The sequence below is a fragment of the Musa acuminata genome, chromosome BXJ2-2, assembly GCF_036884655.1.
Source record: "Musa acuminata AAA Group cultivar baxijiao chromosome BXJ2-2, Cavendish_Baxijiao_AAA, whole genome shotgun sequence".
Classification (NCBI taxonomy): Eukaryota; Viridiplantae; Streptophyta; class Magnoliopsida; order Zingiberales; family Musaceae; genus Musa; species Musa acuminata.
In genome coordinates, this window is record NC_088339.1 from 21,328,073 (window position 1) to 21,347,061 (window position 18,989).

The window sequence follows — 18,989 nt, forward strand, 5'->3', positions numbered from 1 at the left end:
AAATCTACAGTAGACTCTTGCTGTGATTACTTGGAAAAGTTTTAGATATTGTAGGCAGTGACGTGATCCTTGTATCCCAGTTATTCTCTTGTGGTTGTTGCTAGGGTTTTGGGCAAGAGATTGAGATTTGTATATTCATTATTCTCATAGTGGATTATCTCTAGTTTGCCCCGTGGTTTTTACCCTTCACATTGAAGGGGTTTTCCACGTATATCTTGGTGTTCTGTTTGATTGTGTTTCCATTTTATTCCGCTGCGTATTATGGTCTTCTAGTATTTGTTCATACACAAAGGTTATTCCTCTTTATATTCCCATCAACTGGTATCAAAGCAGGGTTTTGGTGATTTAATTTTTGTATTTGAACATGGAGGCCAGTAATATTTCTCGTATGATTAGTTTGAATGGAAATAATTGGATGATATGGAAACCAAGAATGGAAGATCTTTTGTATTGCAAAGATTTGTATGGACCTTTGTAAGGGGATAGTGCAAAACCTACAACTATGACAGATGATGAGTGGAAGAGGTTAGATCGAAAAACAATTGGGTTTATTAGACAATGGCTTGATGATAGTGTCTTTCACCATGTTTCTACTGAAATTTCTGCATATTCTCTTTGGAAAAAATTGGAAAGTCTCTATGAAAGAAAAACAACTAGCAAAAAGCTTTTTTTATCAAAAAACTTGTGAACCTAAAATATAGAGAGGGTGCTTCTATTGCTGAGCATTTGAATGAAATGCAGAGTATTACTAACCAGTTATCCTATATGAAAATGTCTCTTGATGATGAGTTGCAGGCATTGTTACTTCTCAGTTCATTACCAGAAAGTTGGGAGACACTGGTGGTTTCCCTTAGTAATTCAGCGCCAGATGGTATTGTCACTATGAGTTAAGTAACAAGCAGTTTGTTGAATGAGGAGTTGAGAAGAAAGAGTTCAGCAACATCTCAGAATGATTCATAGGCACTTATCTCAGAGAACAGAGGAAGGTCAAAGTCTAGAAGCAGTTCACGTATGGGTAGGAGCAAGTCAAGATCAAGAAAAGATATTGTTTGCTATAACTGTGGTGAGAAAGGACATTACAAGAACCAATGTAAGCAACCTAAGAAGAACAAGAAAAAGGGAAAAGAAGTGGAGTCTACAGAGTCAAAGGATAATACTACAGCTACAGTGCAGGGTGGTGATTATTTGATTTTGTCTCCTTCTGATGATATTTTTTCTTGTGTGTGTCAGGATCTTGAGTGGGTGATTGACATAGGTGCTTCTTATCATGCTACACCTCGGAGAGAGTTTTTTGCTACATACAGGTCTGGAAACTTTGGTGTTGTCAAGATGGGCAACTATGGCACATCAGACATCATTGGCATGAGTGATATCCATTTAAAGACCAACCTTAGCTGCAAGTTGGTACTTAAGGATGTGAGGCATGTGGTTGACTTGAGGCTGAATTTAATTTCAGTTGGAAGACTATATAATGAAGAGTATGAAAGCAGATTTCACAGAGGGCAATAGAAGCTCAGTAAGGGTTCTCTTGTTATAGCTAGTGGAAAGAAATGTCATACTTTGTACAGGTTACAGGCTAAAGCTTATGGTGAGCAGTTAAATGCTACAGAGAAATACTTCAGTATAGAGTTGTGGCATAGGCGATTGGGACACATGAGCGAGAAGGGGCTGCAAGCTCTTTCCAAGAGAGAGGTATTACCAGATCTCAGAGATATACATCTGAACCCTTGTATTGATTGTTTGGATGGTAAACAACATAGAGTCTCATTTGCTAGAGCTACTTTGTCTAGAAAAATGCATGCCTTAGACCGTGTTTATACAGATGTATGTGGTCCTTTGAGGACAAAAACTCTTGGTGGATCTGTTGATGTTCTTGGTATAAGTGGTGCACTTTATTTTGTCACTTTTATAGATGATTTTTCTAGGAAAGTTTGGGCTTATGCTTTGAAGACCAAAGATCAGGTTATTAATGTCTTCAAAGAGTTTCATGCCAGGGTTGAAAGGGAGACAGAAAGGAAATTGAAATGCATAAGATCAGATAATGGTGGTGAGTATACGGGATTGTTTAATGACTATTGCAAGTCACATGGGATCCAACATGAGATGACAGTTCCTGGTACACCTCAGCATAATGCAATTGCAGAGAGGATGAACCGCACAATCATGGAAAAGATCAAATGTATGCTTTCACAGGCCAAGCTACCCAAAAGGTTTTGGGATGAGGCTTTGAGGACTGTAGTTGATGTGATCAACTTATCACCATGTACAGCCCTAGATGGTGATGTTGCAGAGCATGTATGGTCAGGGAAAGATGTTTCCTACAGGCATTTGAGAGTGTTTGGTTGTCGTGCATTTGCACATGTTCCAGATAATGAGAGGTCCAAGCTGGATGGTAAGTCTAAAGAATGTATTTTTCTTGGTTACTCACATGATCAGTTTGGTTACAGGCGTTGGGATCCAGAAAAGCAGAAGGTGTTCAGGAGTAGAGATGTGGTCTTCTTTGAGGATCAAACCTTTGAGGATTTGAAGAAGAATGCACCAGCCAAGACTTCTGCAGAAGGATTAGCAGATTGTGACCCAGTTATTCCTCCAGTATATCAGGGTGATGGGGGAGATGTGCAGAAAAATAGTGTAGAGCCTTATGTTGATTTACCTGCAGGACATGTTGAGCAAGAAGAAGTAGGAGAGCAAGTTCCCACAGAACCTCAGTTGAGAAGATCTTCTAGACAACGTCAACCTTCCAGAAGATACTCTACAGATGAGTATGTGATGCTTACTGATGCAGGTGAACCAGAGAGTTACCAGGAAGCAGTTGAGAGTGAGCAGAAAGAGAAGTTGTTAGTTGCTATGCAGGAAGAGATGGATGCTCTTCAGAAGAACCACACTTATGATTTGGTGCTGCTACCAAATGGAATGAAGGCCTTGAAGAACAAGTGGGTTTTTAGGTTGAAGACCCAAGAATATTGTTTTCAACCAAAGTACAAAGCTAGATTGGTTGTGAAAGGCTTTGGTCAAAAGAAAGGTATTGACTTTGAAGAGATATTTTCTCCTGTTGTTAAAATGTCTTCTATTCGTGTTGCTCTTGGTATTGCTGCTAGCCAGGACTTGGAGGTTGAGTAGTTAGATGTGAAGACAGCTTTCCTTCATGGTGATTTGGAGGAGGAAATTTATATGGAGCAACCAGAAGGCTTCAAAGTCAAAGGTAAAGATAATTTTGTCTACAAGTTGAAGAAGAGCTTGTATGGGCTAAAGCAAGCTCCAAGACAGTGGTACAAAAAGTTTGATTCATTTATGATAGAAAATGGATACAAAAGAACGGCTTCAGATCATTGTGTGTACATCAAATAGTTTGGTGAGGATTTTATTATTCTTTTACTTTATGTTGATGACATGCTTATTCTTGAGAAAGATATGTCTAAAATTGACAGGTTGAAGAAGGAACTGAGTGAGTCTTTTGCAATGAAGGACATGGGGCCAGCAAAGCAAATACTAGGCATGCAGATTTCTCGTGACAGGAAAAACAAGAAGATATGGTTGTCACAGAAGAAATACATCGAGAAGGTATTAGAAAGATTCAGTATGAGCAATGCAAAACCAGTTGGTTCTCCTCTTGCAGGTCACTTCAAGTTGTGCTCAGAACAGAGTCCGTCAAGTGATGAGGAGAAGGAGAAAATGCAAAAGGTTCCTTATGCTTCGGCAGTTGGAAGTTTAATGTATGCAATGGTATGTACGAGGCTAGACATTGCATATGCAGTGGGTGTTACTAGCAGATTTCTTGCAAATCCAAGCAAAGAGCACTGGGCAGCAGTGAAGTGGATTTTTAGATATCTCAGAGGGAGCTCTAAGGTTTGTTTAAGCTTTGGAGGTGGACCACCAATGTTGACAGGTTACATAGATGCAGATATGACAAGAGATATAGATACGAGGAAGTCCACTTCAGGTTATGTACTTACTTTTGCAGGAGGAGCTGTGTCATGACAATCCAGGTTACAAAGGTGTATTGCTCTCTCCACCACAGAAGCAGAATATATTGCTGCTACAGAGGTATGCAAAGAAATGTTATGGATGAAAGAATTCTTACAATAATTGGGACTGAAACAGGAAAATTATGTGGTGCATTGTGACAGCCAGAGTGCCATCCATTTGTGTAAGAACCCAATGTTTCATTCCAAGTCAAAGCATATAGATGTCAGATACCACTGGATTCGAAATGTATTTGAAGAGAAGCAGTTGCAGCTTTAGAAAATTCATACAGATGACAACGGAGCAGACATGTTGACGAAGACCTTACCAAAAGAAAGACAGGAGATATGCCGACAGTTGGTCGGCATGGCTTCACATTGAGGAGTCATGGGACAGCCTCCCTTATGGGCTGAAGGGGGAGGTTGTTGGGCTGGCAGCCCAAAGTGGGTTCAGCCTATGGTGGGCTTTATCATCAGCCCATAACCCACACCCCTTTGACCTAACCCTAGATCAATATAAGGGGGGTGTGGGGGCTACGTTTTAGACGCAGAAAAGAGGCAGAAAAAGACAGCAACGTTGATATCCTCGTAGCAACAAAGAGAGAAGAACAAGGCAGAAAAACAAGAGAAAGAAAGGGAAGAAGACAAGGACAACGCAGAGAGACTGTTCTCAATCATCTAGCAGTGTTCTCATCTCAGGTTAGATCAAATCTACAGTAGACTCTTGCTGTGATTACTTGGGAAAGTTTTAGATATTGTAGGCAGTGACATGATCCTTGTATCCCAGTTATTCTCTTGTGGTTGTTGCTAGGGTTTTGGGCAAGAGATTGAGATTTGTATATTCATTATTCTCATAGTGGATTATCTCTAGTTTGCCCCATGGTTTTTACCCTTCACATTGAAGGGGTTTTCCACGTATATCTTGGTGTTCTATTTGATTGTGTTTTCATTTTATTCTGCTGCGTATTATGGTCTTCTAGTATTTATTCATATACAAAGGTTATTCCTCTTTATATCCCCATCAAATGTAAGGTAGGGATACAAGAGTTTATAGATATCATCTCATTAGATACATAATCGCAAATATCATTTCAATCGAAACATATTTGATTCGTAACGAATAGAGTAAAGAGTAATTGGAGCATATCAATAGCATAAGGAGCATTTTATAGCATATCAATGACATATAGAATATTTCAAAACGTATCAATAGTGTATGAATATTTCATAGGCATAAGAAGCATTTTAGAACATATCAATATCATATAAAATATTTCAGAGCATATCAAAAGAATAATTACAAAATAGAAGCTCAAATGTCACATTTAACGTTGCATTCATTTCATTATTATCCAAAAAGCATATAAAAACACATAACCAAAGCTCTAGATATCATATCAAACATATAGAAGGTGAAGTGAGATCTCAAATATAATCTCTTATATTTGGGAGCATTATCCATCCACATTTGGATGAAGCCAAAGGGGATTGGCAGAGCATCGTGGGCTCTAAGCATGCACCATTTACCATTTCTAACAAAGGTCCAAATAATCATTTTATCATTTCTAGTAAAAGTTCAAATAATTTTACAAATATCAGAGTATAAAAGGATATTGTGAACAATAAAATTGGCATATTTCGGAAGTACATGTGAAACAACAAAACATATATGTGCCTTTATGAGTCAATACGATACAAACATAATCTTTCACAAATACATTCAAATTTGAAAGAAATTAAGAGCAAGAGCATACAAGCATTCCAAGCAATCATATATAGCTCAATTGAAGAAGAAATGCTAGATAAATTCAATATCCAAAGAGATGAAACTAGAATGGGTACATTTGAAGAAAGTTCTATTATGGCATATTGAGTGGCATTATACAAATAATTCGAATCATCAATTATACTCTAATTTACTCAAAAATATATATCATTGGAAAGATATTTTAATCTACTTTTAGATAAAAATAAGTTTTATATAAATGAAACTTTCCAACAAAGAGTTACAAATAATTTGTTGAATCTCGGATTTTGATGATGAAATCAATTGATAGTGTTTATGATTTGATCTACGTTTTGAGTGATGCAGGAAGCTTCGATCAGGGATAGACAATTAAAAGCAGGAAGATTCATGTTGGGCCTGAGAAAAATATGTCATAAGATTGAACATCGAGCCAAAAGATCGATCGACGTATATGCAGAAGGTTTCGGGGCATGGGTTTGGGCATCGAGCTAAGAAGAGAGGAAATTGCACCAAGAAAATTGAAGTTACGGAGGTCAACTGGCCGATTAGGCAATAGGCCGCAAGAGAGGATGATGCACCGAAAAATCGGATGAAGAGTCGATGAACCAATGACATGTCGGACAACACCTGATTCAAGCTTTGTAATAATTGTCTAGATCGAAGTAGGTTTTCAGTGCGCAGGATTAACTATGATAGTGATCAAGGCATAAAGCAAAATGAAGTCCCAAAGTCAAGAACGAGATTTCGTTGGGAGTTCGAGAGTTCGTCGGAAGTCCAGACATTCATCGGAAGTTCTATCGGAATTGACCGAGAAGTCCAGGAGCTTGCCAAAGAAGCTCATCCAAACTTGCCAAGAAGATCATCGTGAGGTCCAGGAGCTTGCCGGGAGTCCGCTGGAACATTGCCGAGAGATCGTCGGAAGTTCGCAGGAAGAAATATAGACTTACGGACTTATTTAGCTCAATGAATATCTTAGAATTCGTAGTTAGCATATAATTAAGTTGGAATTGAGCCAACTCAATTAGGGGTCAATTGGGCCCAAGTTTGGGCTATGTTGAGCTAAGTGAAAGGCTCAAATAGTGACCCAACATGTGACATCATCGTGGCATAGTCTCCGAGACTGTGTCAGGCAGTGGTACCACTCAGACTCAGTCTCCGAGACTGTTAGGCGGTGGTACCGCTTAGACTCAGTCTCCGAGACTATCAGACGGTGGTACCGCTAGTCTAGGCGGTGGTACCACCTAGTGTCAGGCTACAGGCGGTGGTACTGCTTGTACCCCGAAATCTCGGGTATTTGAATTTTGGCTCCAAGTTTTGAAGTCATTTGGGGTCTATAAATACCCCAGCTATTCCTGCATGGAGTAACAAGAAATATGATCAAAAACTCTATATTTCTAAAGTTGAAAACCCTTGTAAAGTGTAGAGTCCCTCCTCTTAAAGTTTAGAGATCATTCTAAGAGAGAGTGTGAGGGAAGCTTTGTAAAAAGGGGTTGTAAAGGTTCTCTCCTGAACCTATCAAAAGGAGAATCGAGTTGTAAGGATAGTTGATCTTCGCCCATTGAAGGAAGATTATTAGTGGATGTCGGTAGCCTCGACATAAGAGGAATCGGTAGAGTAGATATAGGTCACGATGATCGAACCACTATAAAACAGTTTGCATTTATATTTGAGCAATTTACCTTTACTGCAAACTGAATATTTACTTGCCTACTGCTTTCACTACATATACGAACGAGATTTCAAGTTATCTTTCCGAAATTAGTTTTAATCGAACGAAAGTTTTTTTAAAACTGACATTTTTATCCGCTGTACTAATTCACCCCTCCTCTTAGTGCCGGCTTATTCCTAATATAATTTAGTAACCAAATGTCATAGAACAAAATCTCTAATTTGTAGGATCCTAATTGAAATAGAAGTCTAGGTAGGAATTTAAACTCCAAATCTTTTAATTTAGGTATCAAAAGAAAGATCTACGAGTCTAGTTTCCAATAAAGTAATTTTGTATAAATCAAAATTTCTAACGGGTAGTTATAATATCAGAAATTTCACTCCTTGTTTTATAGAGTCCATAGGGTCAATTGAAATAGAAGTCTTTGTGAACAATTAGATTCTAAATTTATTAATCTTAATATCAAAAAGTTACGAGTCTATTTTTAAATGAATTTAGTTTTACCTAAATTGGTGTAGAAAATTATGACAAACAAAATAGAAATTTCACTCCCCTCTTCTCCTTATTTTGTTTTTTTTTTTTCTTCTCCTATCTTTTTCTACGGTTGCAACTCATGCAAAATGTAGAGGGGCATAGTCACCCTACTAGATTCTCTCCCTCCTTTTATTATGCTCCTTCTCTCTCTCTCATAACTGTAGTCCAAGCCCCCTTCCTTCCTCCCCTGCTCTTCTTTCTTCCTCCTCTTCTTCTCCCAACCACAACTTCTTCTTCCTCCCCTACTCTTTTTCCTCTCTTTCTTCTCCCAACCACAGCCTCTTCTTCCTCCCTTGCTCTTTTTCCTCTCTTTCTTCTCTCCTAGACATAGCTTTAGCCGTACGTTCCTTCCACTTCTTCCTTCCTTTCTCTCCTTCTCTTTTTTTTATTTTTCCCCAACTGTAGCCACAGTTGCAGCCTCTTCTTCTTTCCCTTCTCTTCTTCCTTCCTTTTGTTCTTTCCTAGCCACAGTTGCCACAGCTACAGCCCCTCCTTACCCTTCTCTTCTTTCTTCCTCTTCTTCTTTCCCAGCCAACTGTCGTAGCCACAGCCACAACCCCTTCTTTCCCTTCTCTTGTTCCTCTCCTTCTCTTCTTCCTTCCTCTTTTTCTTTTCCAATCGTAGCTGAGACAGCCACATCTCCTTCTTCTTTCCCTTCTCTTCTTCCTCTCCTTCTTCTCTCCTAGCCTCAACCTCCTTTCTCTCTTCTCTTCTTCCCTCTCTTCTCCATCTTCTTCTTTTTCTCTTCCCCGACACACCACACCTCCTTTGTTTCATCATGTGGGAAACAGAGGTGTGTGGGAGGCACCACACCTCCTTTGTTTCCTCGCGTGGGAATCAGAGGTGCATGGGAGGCGGTGGGATAAAAAGTACTATTTTTTTTTAACTTTAACAGTTTAATCACTGAAATTTTTTTTATTTACATATGGATCTTCCGATTTATAAATAAATCTTTATAAATAATTTAAAATAGGTCCTTACATAAATTTTAGAAATTAGGGATATTACATCCTGTTGTTCCCTGTCATCGATCATTGCCTCCAGTTTACCCACCTGCATACTTTACCCATTTTTGCACCTTACAAACTCTCCCTACTTTTCGTCGTCCCCAGCCCGTGCTCCCTACTATCGATACACCCTCCTCTATCATCACTAATTCTAATGGCTATGGATGTCGTTGTCGTTTGCCTCATCCCGACACAAAGGAGAAAAAAAGAAAGAAAAATAGATTGTGGGCAAGGAGTAAAATGTTTTTATTAAAATTAAGTCATAAATTGAATACATATACATTTATTTACAAATGGATAACTTAGGGATATTTAAAGTTTTTTAAAAATCATTATTGTGAATAATAATCTCTAATTAAATATGAGAGTACCATCTGTTAAAAACCTATTATCAAAGGATATTTCAAGTAAATTTCTCAGAAAAGATCTTGTTATCGATCTAAATTCGTATGATTTTTCAATATTTTCACAAAATGCTAACAAATATACCAAAGTAACGACAGATACATTCACATAAATGACTCCCATTGCATGCCAATCGTCTTCTCGAAATAGGAACTCAGCGTGAGAGCATCTTCATCGCTTCTTTGCAGCCCGATTATTATTCCATCATCGACTCCAGTTTTAATCAATCAACAGCTATCGACGAAGTTTAGTAGTATATCAGAAGAAACAAGTCAAAGAGTGGGAGAATGTTAGTGACTAAACTTATCTCCTTTTCCGAATATTATGTGAAAAATATACCTAAGAAATGAGAAATCAAATTTAAGTTTGGATCTCAAGAGAAGAAAAATTAACGAGTAAGAAAATAACTCAAATTAATTTAATATACTTCTAGGACATAAATGTATGTTTCGTATATATGTTATATGTTGCATACAGGAATAGGCAGGCAGACTGATCTGATCTGAGGCTTAACATGTCAGATGAAGATGACACTCAACATGGCGCCCACCAGCAGCGCGCCAACGAGACCAAAGATGATCTTTATGTTCAATCTTCCCCCGTCCGCAGGCCTCAGCGCCGCCATTAGCATCTGGCTCTGAATGAATAGGAAAGCCGAAGAACATAGAAACATGAAGCTTTTAATGGCGAATGCTTCGCTGCCCAGATGCAGTGGGCGGACCACCATCATCAGCAAAAAGGCAAACGTCCCTACGGTCTTCCATATATCCTCCAGCTGAACCACCTCATCTTCTTGCATGCCTCTTTCTCGCCTCGGTAGATGGTAGCACAGAACTCCACCGACGGCAAAGAACATAGTGGACAAGACGTGGGGGAGAGCAAGCGACTCGGACGCGATCATCAGCGTCAACAGCATTGACAGAACAAATGAAGCGTAGGTGGAGAAGCTTGCAATTGCGATCAGGCCTTTACGGCGGGCGGCGGAGTAACTAAGCATCAAAGTGAATAGCAAAAGCAGCATGGCGAAGAAGCCTATTATGTTGTTGATGAAGAGCAAAACCACGGATAATTCGAGGCGGGAGTGATAAGCTGACGAGGTGAAGTTCTTCATGTAAGCGATGACCGTGCTTATGATGCCCCCAGAAGTGATGGCGGTGACATAAGATGACAAGTTCAGTAGCTTCGATTCCTGTGCTTGGGAAATTGCGTCGTCTTCGCCATGGATTTCATGTCGTAGAGTTCCTCCGCGAAGGAGCACGACGAGGGTGATCCCCAGAAGAAGGAGAAGAGGAACCATGGCCAGCATGTAGGGCTTTTTGAGGATGAGCATGAACAGGTAGGTTGTCAGCACCAGCAGGACGACGGAGGAGATGAATATACTTGTGCCAACACGAAGCTGGAAGCGTGTGATCATGCGGCGTTGAGTGTAGCTGATGATGAAAGAGAAGAACATCAAGATGATGGAGGAAATTATGGTGAACATGTTGAAGAGGATACAGCTCTTGAGGATGGCTGTATTTGCATGTGCTGCCAAATCCTTATCCCCGGGTAAGATCTGTAGCAATGATCCCGAAGAAACGGCGAAGGTGCAAAAGGAGAACCAGAGGGTACGTTTGAAGTAGGCAACAAAGCCGGATTCCGCATCTTCTCCTCGTCCACCTTCTGGCATCTGCTCACGAGTACATGTGTCTAGATATCATCATCCCAAGGTTGCAGACAGATGCAGAATTAAAAGCAAGCAAATCAAGGCACAGAGTTCAGATCAGCAAAATCCATAAGCTGCCCTCTTTTCCTAAGCTTCGATGCTCAGAGAACAGAAGCGATCGGAGTCTATTGTTCTCATCTCTCAAAGCAGAACTGAGTACAAGCTCGTAAGGGCCAACTGAATAGATAAGGCCTCAAGATAATTAGAACATCAAAATCGATGGAGAGAGAGAGAGAGAGAGAGAGAGAGAGAGAGAGAGAGAGAGAGAGAGAGAGATCTTGGAAATTATGAGCTGTGTCTGAGTTCTCTTTTTTTTCGTGAATTTTCTCCGGAATTAAATTCATAGAGATCGATCATCCATGCATGTGACAAAGATAACATGAAATAAAAAGGCCTAAGATGAGTTTAGCTTGTACCATGATGATCGTCGACGAGCTGAGACGCCGTATTAGATGAACGACCTCCTCCGGTGGGTGTGATCTCCCACAAGGAACGGTGAGCAACGCAGCAGTTGATCATAGCCTAATGTTCTTCGCATGGAAGACGTTGACTTTTCCAAGTAAACGGGGCGGTCATTGGAACAACCGTCGGCAGTTTTTGGCTTTGTTTCTGTTTTGGAGTGCGGATTAGTGTTCGGAGGAGAATAGCTGAGGATGGATTTCATTTATACGTACGTATAGCAATTGGATGAGTGAAGATTAAAACAAAACGTATCACTTAGTCACTACAAGTATAAGTGATGAAGACGAAATATTTGGTTTTATTTGATAGCTTAGTTGGTTAGAGAAATTCCAATTATAAGTCTTCCAACCGTGTGTGTCGAGGTATTAATGGATGTAGTGGATATGTTTGTCGTGGCCAACTCGAGCAAAATAATTGAGATGTTACTTTTTTTTTTTTTTAATTATTTGGGGTAGGCGAGACTTGACTAATTCTGTCACCTTCTTATATTATAATCTACGAAGACTTGACTCTGTGTGCAATTGGGCGCTTAAATCTTCAGCAGCCGAGGAAGATTCCTGGTTGCTTTCTAGTCTGCTACTTGATCTTTATCTTTAAGGCATCGCTATCAACTTGGATTTCTGGAATTAAAAAGAAGTTTTTTTTTTTTTGGAGATTTAAAGAGGGAAAAGAAGGAAGAAAGGGAGGAAATGGCCATCCCAAGTGTAAAATATAATTCTCTATATTTTATATAACGAGACTCGGAAGGCTCAATATAAAGTTTCAATTTTCTTTACCTTATATTGTCGGGATATCAAGGGTTTAAATCCAATCCACATCCAGCATCATAGCCTATCGTAAATCTGAATTTGATCGATGAACTTTAAAGACCTTATCAAGGATGTACCTAATGAAAAGCTCTCCGATAATTAAATTAGTGATGTGAGAGGATTCGAGAAATGGGCATGTAGACTAGTCTTCTTATGACGTACCTAATTATTTTTTTTTTTATGATTAACCACCAAGATAATGTGAAATATTAATTTATGTATAAAATAATTGATCATTATTTAATCGTGAATGTTACGGTACTCATAAAATCGATTAATGAGTTAGCATTCATGTTGGGGTCGAGTCCACATCGTTAAATAATTGATCATTATTTAACGCAACTTGACGTGTCATCAGCTTCTCGGCTTATCAATCTCCTTTCCCATTTATTCTCATGCATAAACAATACATTCTTTATAGTCTATCAGTATTGTTGGGTCCAGCTTTTGACTAGATGATTTAAACAGTAAGCCCAGATCTACGTGAAACAAACAAAGAGTGAAAAGGAGAAAAGATTTAGGTTTTTGAGACTTTTACTTAGATTATCTGAGTACCTAAATTTTATTAGTTTTATCTCAAATTATACGTGAAGAATCCTTATAATATGCTCTATAATCTTAACGGTAATTTATCCTCCTAAGATGCTTTCCTATGATACTCAAATTTGTGAAAGTTAAAATTTTCTTTTCATGAAATTCATCCGATTGATATATTAATGTTGAGCCAAGATATCGTTGATGTTATTGTGATCCTTTGATCATTCTGGAAAAGATTTATTGTAAATTTGTTATCATTATTAGCGATAGTAGAAGTTTAAGGTGGACTATGATCCCATAATTTTTTTCGCATTGGATTTTTCATGTAAAAATTCGGTATTTCACTGATTGATTTATTGTTCTACTGTTTATATTACTCTTTTGATAAGGAATTCATTTTGATGTATGTAAAAACAATTATTTCGTTATAACAATTTTTTCCAACAATTATCAATCTCCTTTGCCATTTATTCTCATGCATAAGCAATACATTCTTTATAGTCTGTCTATCATTCACGTACCTAACCACAGATTTAGAATATGAAGAGGCTTTCTATCTAACAGGTCACCTGTTTGTCCAATTCGGTACATTATTCTGCATGATAAGGTAAGGTGCCTAAACTTTGACTACGTTAATCTCACGACTCTATTGCACTGCGCTCCACATTAGGCCGACTGTTCTCTGTAAATACTTGAGTTAGTGTGTGGTGATGCAATCTGAAATCCATTGTTCGATTAATTAATTATCTGAGACAAATTTTCTTTTTTTTTTATCGAGGAGAAAGTTAATCGAGTCAACCTTTGGATTCGATCCAAAGAATGGCATCCGAAAAGACCAAACGGTTTTAGGTTGATGGCTTTGGAAGTTCGGTTCCGTAGATGTTTGAATTCTTCTACTGGCGATGCATAAATCTCTCCCACAGCTGCACCTCAAATACAACACGATTCATCTCGGTGGTTTCTCTTCTCTATGTACGTCGATTATGGAACAGAGATCCTCTGTTGAGAACAAGCCATCTTTATGCGATTGATCTCCTGGTGATAGTAACTCTAATTTTCTGGATGATTTCATTCTGCGATTTTAAGAATTTGGTTCTCTTTCAGTCTCTTCTCTTCTTTTGATTAAGCACTTCGCTTCCATCAGGAAAATAATCGTTTTGTTGGCGTACTCTACGAATCATTCGTGTTAGATTTATAGTCTTCTCCATCTCCACAGAGCACAGAGATATAACGCTCGAGGATGGAGACGATGTTCCTCAGCGATATCAAGAAGAAAGCCTCCTCTTATATTCAAGAGAAGTACAAAACAGCTCTTCTGGCTCTCACTGATATAACGGCAGCAGAACTGTAAGTGTTGCGCTGAAATATATGGCATTGCAGGTCAATTACTCATGTCTACGGTGTATCACTGTCTTAGATTGGCCGAAGAGGCTACGAACAATGACTCGACGGGTCCTGACGCCAAGACGATGACTCGGTTGTCGGAGGCAGCGCACGACGTGGATGACTACCGCAGAATAGTTGATGTCCTGCACAAGAGGTACGAGATCAAATGGTACTCTGCCATGGACGGCCCTGCTTCATCTGCAAGTTTCTTGTAGGTTCTGCACGATCGATTTCAAGGAATGGAGGCCATCGTACAAGGCATTAGCGCTCCTGGAATTCCTGTTAACGCATGGCCCCGAAGGCATTTCGGAAGAGTTCCACTGCGACGTCAACGTCATTCATCAGTTGGGCGACTTCCGCTACACCGACGACAAAGGGTAATCACGTCGATCGACCGACCGACCGACCGATCGATCGGAGCGGCTAAACGTGTAGTGTTCTTGATCCGTTACGTCTCCTTGATTTCTGGCAGCTTCGACTGGGGCGCATGCATGCGGAGCAAATCCAAGAGGATACTGCGGCTGCTAGGGGACGAAGAGCAACTCAAAGACGCGCGCGCGGAAGCCCTCCGGATCTCGAGAGAGATCCAAGGCTTCGGGAACCTGGTCATGTCTCCCTCCGCCTCTTCCTCGCCGTCGTCGTCGTCCTCGTCGAGGGCATCGAGAACTTGGTCCTTCGGCTCTTCCTACTCCTGGGATTGTCCGAGCTGGAACGGACCGGATGAGCCAAACAAGCGAGACGAGGCTCATCATGTATCAGGTGATTCAGTCGATCTCAAGGAGGCGGAGATGCATCTCTTGGACGCGCCTGTGCAGGAGAGCAGCTGCCTGCTGATATCGAAGAAGGAAGGCCGAGAAGGAAGCCCGGATGGTTGGTCCTCTAGATTACGTCTGCGGCTTTTTGGGAAAGATGACAAGCGGCTAGCATTTCGAAGCCTCTCCGACGTGGAGAAGGAGCCGAAGAAGAAGTTCGAGCGGCAGTCTTCGCTAGGGTTTTGATCGGCCACCACCGATCCATACTCACGATATGTTTCTGTAACAAAGAACATATTGTGGCGCCGTCATGCTTTTCCACATTCAATTTTTATTATCGACTCCAACACTTGCTTTCTTTAACGTTCATTATCAAATTTTGTTGCGACATGAGGATTCTGTGCTGCTTGTAATTTTTCTTGCATTCGTTTCGATCTCATTTGCCATCTTGCTTCGTCATTGTTCCTTGATGATGAAAGAAATATACGGAGGGAGAAGAAGTATTTTTTACTAAATTATTAAATGAATATTTATTTGCTCTCAAACTCTGCAAGATTTGGAGATCTAATTGATGTTTTAATGCAGTTTCAAGTAAACACTACTTTGTTCCTTAATTAGGTTTATTTTGCAGCCACTTTTATGTCGGATAAAAGTAAACAGAGAAATCAACAAGCAGCTGTTGGTCAGTGATGAAGAACTACTCGAGAACTATGTTCTTCTTAGAATCGTTCATGGTGTTACATGTTCCTACATTTGACAGATACTGGAAAGCATATGGACACAAGAAATTATATGTAAGCCATCTTCTATCTTTATCAGGACAACATCAAAATATCGCAACTGATAGCATCTCAATTTCAAAACTTTAATATGAAGCTGGAGTGTGTATGTGTATGCGTCTACAAACATATATGCTTTATTCTGCTACTGCTGCTGCTGCAACTACTGCTGAAAGGAAGTAATAGAACAAGCGGAGTCATCTGCAGGGAGCTTTTGCTAATTTATGACACCAACCCTCATGAGGCCCAGATAAGCAGCAAGCCTATACAAGACGAGCATCAGCAGCAAGGCAAACACTGCCAAAGCTTTGTGGTCGAAACCAACTAGCTTGATGGAGGGGAAATCTGCAATCTGGCATCTCATACTGGGAGTGCACTGGTACGTGTCATTGGGAGAGTACTGTGAAGCTATCTGGAGCTTGAAGGTGTAGTAGCTGAGGGAGATGTACTTGATCCACTCAATAAAAGGTGGGATGTTCTGGACGTAGAATCCGCCGGCGAGCATGAAGGATAACATGAGAATGGAGCCGAGCGTGGTGGCAGTCTTGAGGTCCATGACGAGCGCCCCCAGTGCAAGTCCCATGCCCTGCGCCACCAGCACGCACAGGAGCAAGACGGCAAGGTTCATGAAGAAGTTTACAGCAACAGGTTTTAGGCCACCCATCCAGTACGTGATGGTGACGAAGATGATAGGAAGGATGAGTTCCATGGGCAGGTCGCCCACCAATCTAGCGGCGAAGTACGATGACAGCCTATACATTCCGGAGGATCTCTCCTTTGTCAGCATCGTGCGCTCTTGCGGGAAGGTAAATATGGCTTCGAACACTGGGTAGAATGACCAGAATGAAGCGACGAAGAAAAGAAGGCCGACCTGCATGAATTAAAGATCATGGAAACTACTAAATGGAGATTGGAGACGTATCAAGAGAGAGAGAGAGAGAGAGAGAGAGAGAGAGAGAGAACCTGATCCTGGACGTAGCCGCCTGAGTGAAGCCACAGGAACCCTGCAAGAAGAGCTACTACGAGCACTTGCGAGATCTTTAGCCCGGAGAAGGACTCATGCTTTCTTTCCTTGAGATCCCTCTGCAGCAGCACAGTGAACTGTTCCCACCAACTGGTGCACCACTGAGTTTCAATATTGTCGGGCTCACACTCCTTGAATTGTTTGCTCAAAGCTAAAACCTCCTCTGACACCTTATCATGTAAATGTAATCTATAAGCAGACACTAGAGCTTCTTTGGTGGATGCTCTATCTTCTGATGTTTCATCCGAAGATACACCTGCACTTTCACAACCAGCCCACCCTCAACTAGTGTCAAACAGAGATCTATCAGATATAAACACCTCATCATGCTTTTAAGCTTTTCCAAGAATGAGAATTATAGTCCATTGTTAGAAATATTCTTTGCACTGCAAAAGAAAGATTTGCAACCATTACACCACATCTTATATTGCCTTGGCATCTAAGATAGATAGATGTCTTGCGAGCCATTAATCTAAAGCTAAAACATGAGATGCTCTATTGTCCTTCAGGAGAAAATCTTCGGTGCCAGAATCAAGGATAGGAATAAAGAACAATTTATGTACAGGAAAGCAAAACAGAGAGCACAGAAGCATAAGATGTAAAATCTCTCTGAGGTCATTTGAGCTTGGAAATGATAGATACAGTTGCTATCAGAAATCTAGCATATAGAATTAGCTTCCTGTTCTTCATGTGGTGGGCTTGAATATTCTCAAGCATCAGATCCAAATCTCAAGTAGTTGGTCATGTCGCATTCTCAACCATCGCAGTGTAATCCAGACACCATGTTTAGGAATCAAGTAGAGAGAATACCAAGCGTAAAGGGCGCGTACCGTTGGCGAGGTCGAGCAGGAAGTCAGCAGGATTCATGGGCACAGTCGGAGCGTAGCCGACGCTGGCGAAGTAGTCCATGGCATCGGAGCCTTTGCCGAAGTAAATTGAGTTACCATCCGATAGGAGCAGGACCTTGTGGAACATATAGAAAAGACGACTCGAGGGCTGGTGGATGGTCATGATCACCGTCTTGCCTCCCTTGGTGAGATCCCACAGGGTGGACACAATTCGTCCGGCGATGGTGGAGTCGAGTCCGGAGGTTGGTTCGTCGAGGAAAAGCAGGCTCGGGTCGATGAGCAACTCCTGGCCGATGCTGACTCGCTTGCGCTCCCCGCCGGACACCCCGCGCACGAGAGGGCCGCCAATGATGCTGCTGCGGCACGCGGTGAGGCCGAGCTGCGCCATGACGGCTTCCGCCTGCGCGGCCTTCTCCTGCCGAGAGAGGGTGCTGGGAAGGCGGAGGAGCGCGGTGTAGACGAGGGTCTCCGTGACGGTGAGGTGCGGGTAGAGGACGTCGTCCTGCGTGACGAAGCCCGTTCTGCGCTTGAGCGAGTTGGTGAAGGGCTTTCCGTTGTAGGTGATGCTACCTGTGAGGAGGCGGGTGCGGCCAATGCGGCCGCCGAGCACGGTCAGCAAGGTCGTCTTCCCACTTCCCGAGGGGCCGAGCATGGCCAGCATCTCCCCCGGCGACACTGCACCCGAGACTCCCTTCAGGATCACCCTCTCGCCCTCCTTTGCTTTCCCCTTCCCCTTGGTCTTGATCTTGTACACCACATCTTCGAACTGCGTCCGACGCGACAAAGATTGGTTCGACATATCAAAGGGATGACAGATCGCGGCAAAGATGTTGTGTACCTTGAGAGTAACAGGACGTCGGACTGTGCCAAGGGTTGAACCACGGCCATCGCCGGTTCCATGGTTTGGTTGCGCTTCCATCTCCGTCTCCATCCTCCTACCTTAAAGATCTTCACGCATGCGCGAGTATGGACTTAAAATCCTTCCCCTGATCCAATCTACACCAGAGACATCCTTTCCTCAATGGAGAAGGGATCGATGAAGCAGGAAGGAATTACAGGAGACGAGGGGACGGACGCCACCACACGCCTCCACAATAAAAGAGCGGTACATTCCACCCTTCCTCAACAGCGAAGGAGCCAATAAAGGCTAGGTTGTGATCGCGTCTGTCACCCTTTTTGCCTCCACATTTAATGCTGATCTGGTGCTGGAATGATATGTGGCAGTGGCTCAAACCATCCCTCTCTGCCGGTGGAGGAATCAATCGAGGATTGAATCGGCTCTTCCTACGCCCCTTTTGAATCGGAGTTCGATACGTTCTTGCTACCTGATCCCGACTCGGAACGGACTCGGAGTCGCCCCTGC

The 18,989-nt window shown here is 41.6% G+C and overlaps 3 protein-coding genes across 3 annotated transcripts; 1 reads left to right on the forward strand and 2 right to left on the reverse strand.

The window, feature by feature from the left end:
• Positions 1-9,712: 9,712 nt before the first annotated feature.
• LOC103970329 (uncharacterized) lies at positions 9,713-11,683 on the reverse strand. Its single transcript, XM_009384066.2, has 2 exons — positions 11,446-11,683; positions 9,713-10,993 (listed from the first exon to the last, which is right to left on the reverse strand). The coding sequence occupies exons 1-2, from the start codon at positions 11,446-11,448 to the stop codon at positions 9,842-9,844; spliced, it is 1,155 nt and encodes a 384-aa protein (XP_009382341.2). The 5' UTR covers positions 11,449-11,683; the 3' UTR covers positions 9,713-9,841.
• A 1,979-nt stretch (positions 11,684-13,662) lies between these two features.
• Positions 13,663-15,311, forward strand: LOC103970871 (uncharacterized). Its single transcript, XM_009384796.3, has 5 exons — positions 13,663-13,875; positions 14,054-14,184; positions 14,255-14,377; positions 14,439-14,600; positions 14,696-15,311. The coding sequence occupies exons 2-5, from the start codon at positions 14,078-14,080 to the stop codon at positions 15,219-15,221; spliced, it is 918 nt and encodes a 305-aa protein (XP_009383071.2). The 5' UTR covers positions 13,663-13,875; positions 14,054-14,077; the 3' UTR covers positions 15,222-15,311.
• A 496-nt stretch (positions 15,312-15,807) lies between these two features.
• Positions 15,808-18,952, reverse strand: LOC135604926 (ABC transporter G family member 9-like). The gene is made up of 4 exons (XM_065094575.1): positions 18,465-18,952; positions 17,609-18,392; positions 16,718-17,034; positions 15,808-16,625 (listed from the first exon to the last, which is right to left on the reverse strand). The coding sequence occupies exons 1-4, from the start codon at positions 18,555-18,557 to the stop codon at positions 15,972-15,974; spliced, it is 1,848 nt and encodes a 615-aa protein (XP_064950647.1). The 5' UTR covers positions 18,558-18,952; the 3' UTR covers positions 15,808-15,971.
• Positions 18,953-18,989: the final 37 nt, after the last annotated feature.

What these genes read in the sequence shown, in the direction of transcription:
- LOC103970871 (XM_009384796.3), top strand. Translation starts at nt 14,078, where the DNA reads ATGGAGACGATGTTCCTCAGCGATATCAAGAAGAAAGCCTCCTCTTAT. An exon ending in GTTGATGTCCTGCACAAGAG is followed by an intron (nt 14,378 to 14,438) that starts GTACGAGATCAA and finishes AGTTTCTTGTAG; the next exon opens with GTTCTGCACGATCGATTTCA. An exon ending in CGCTACACCGACGACAAAGG is followed by an intron (nt 14,601 to 14,695) that starts GTAATCACGTCG and finishes GATTTCTGGCAG; the next exon opens with CTTCGACTGGGGCGCATGCA.
- LOC135604926 (XM_065094575.1), bottom strand. Translation starts at nt 18,557, where the DNA reads ATGGAGACGGAGATGGAAGCGCAACCAAACCATGGAACCGGCGATGGC. An exon ending in GACGTCCTGTTACTCTCAAG is followed by an intron (nt 18,393 to 18,464) that starts GTACACAACATC and finishes CGTCGGACGCAG; the next exon opens with TTCGAAGATGTGGTGTACAA. An exon ending in CCTGCTCGACCTCGCCAACG is followed by an intron (nt 17,035 to 17,608) that starts GTACGCGCCCTT and finishes GTGAAAGTGCAG; the next exon opens with GTGTATCTTCGGATGAAACA.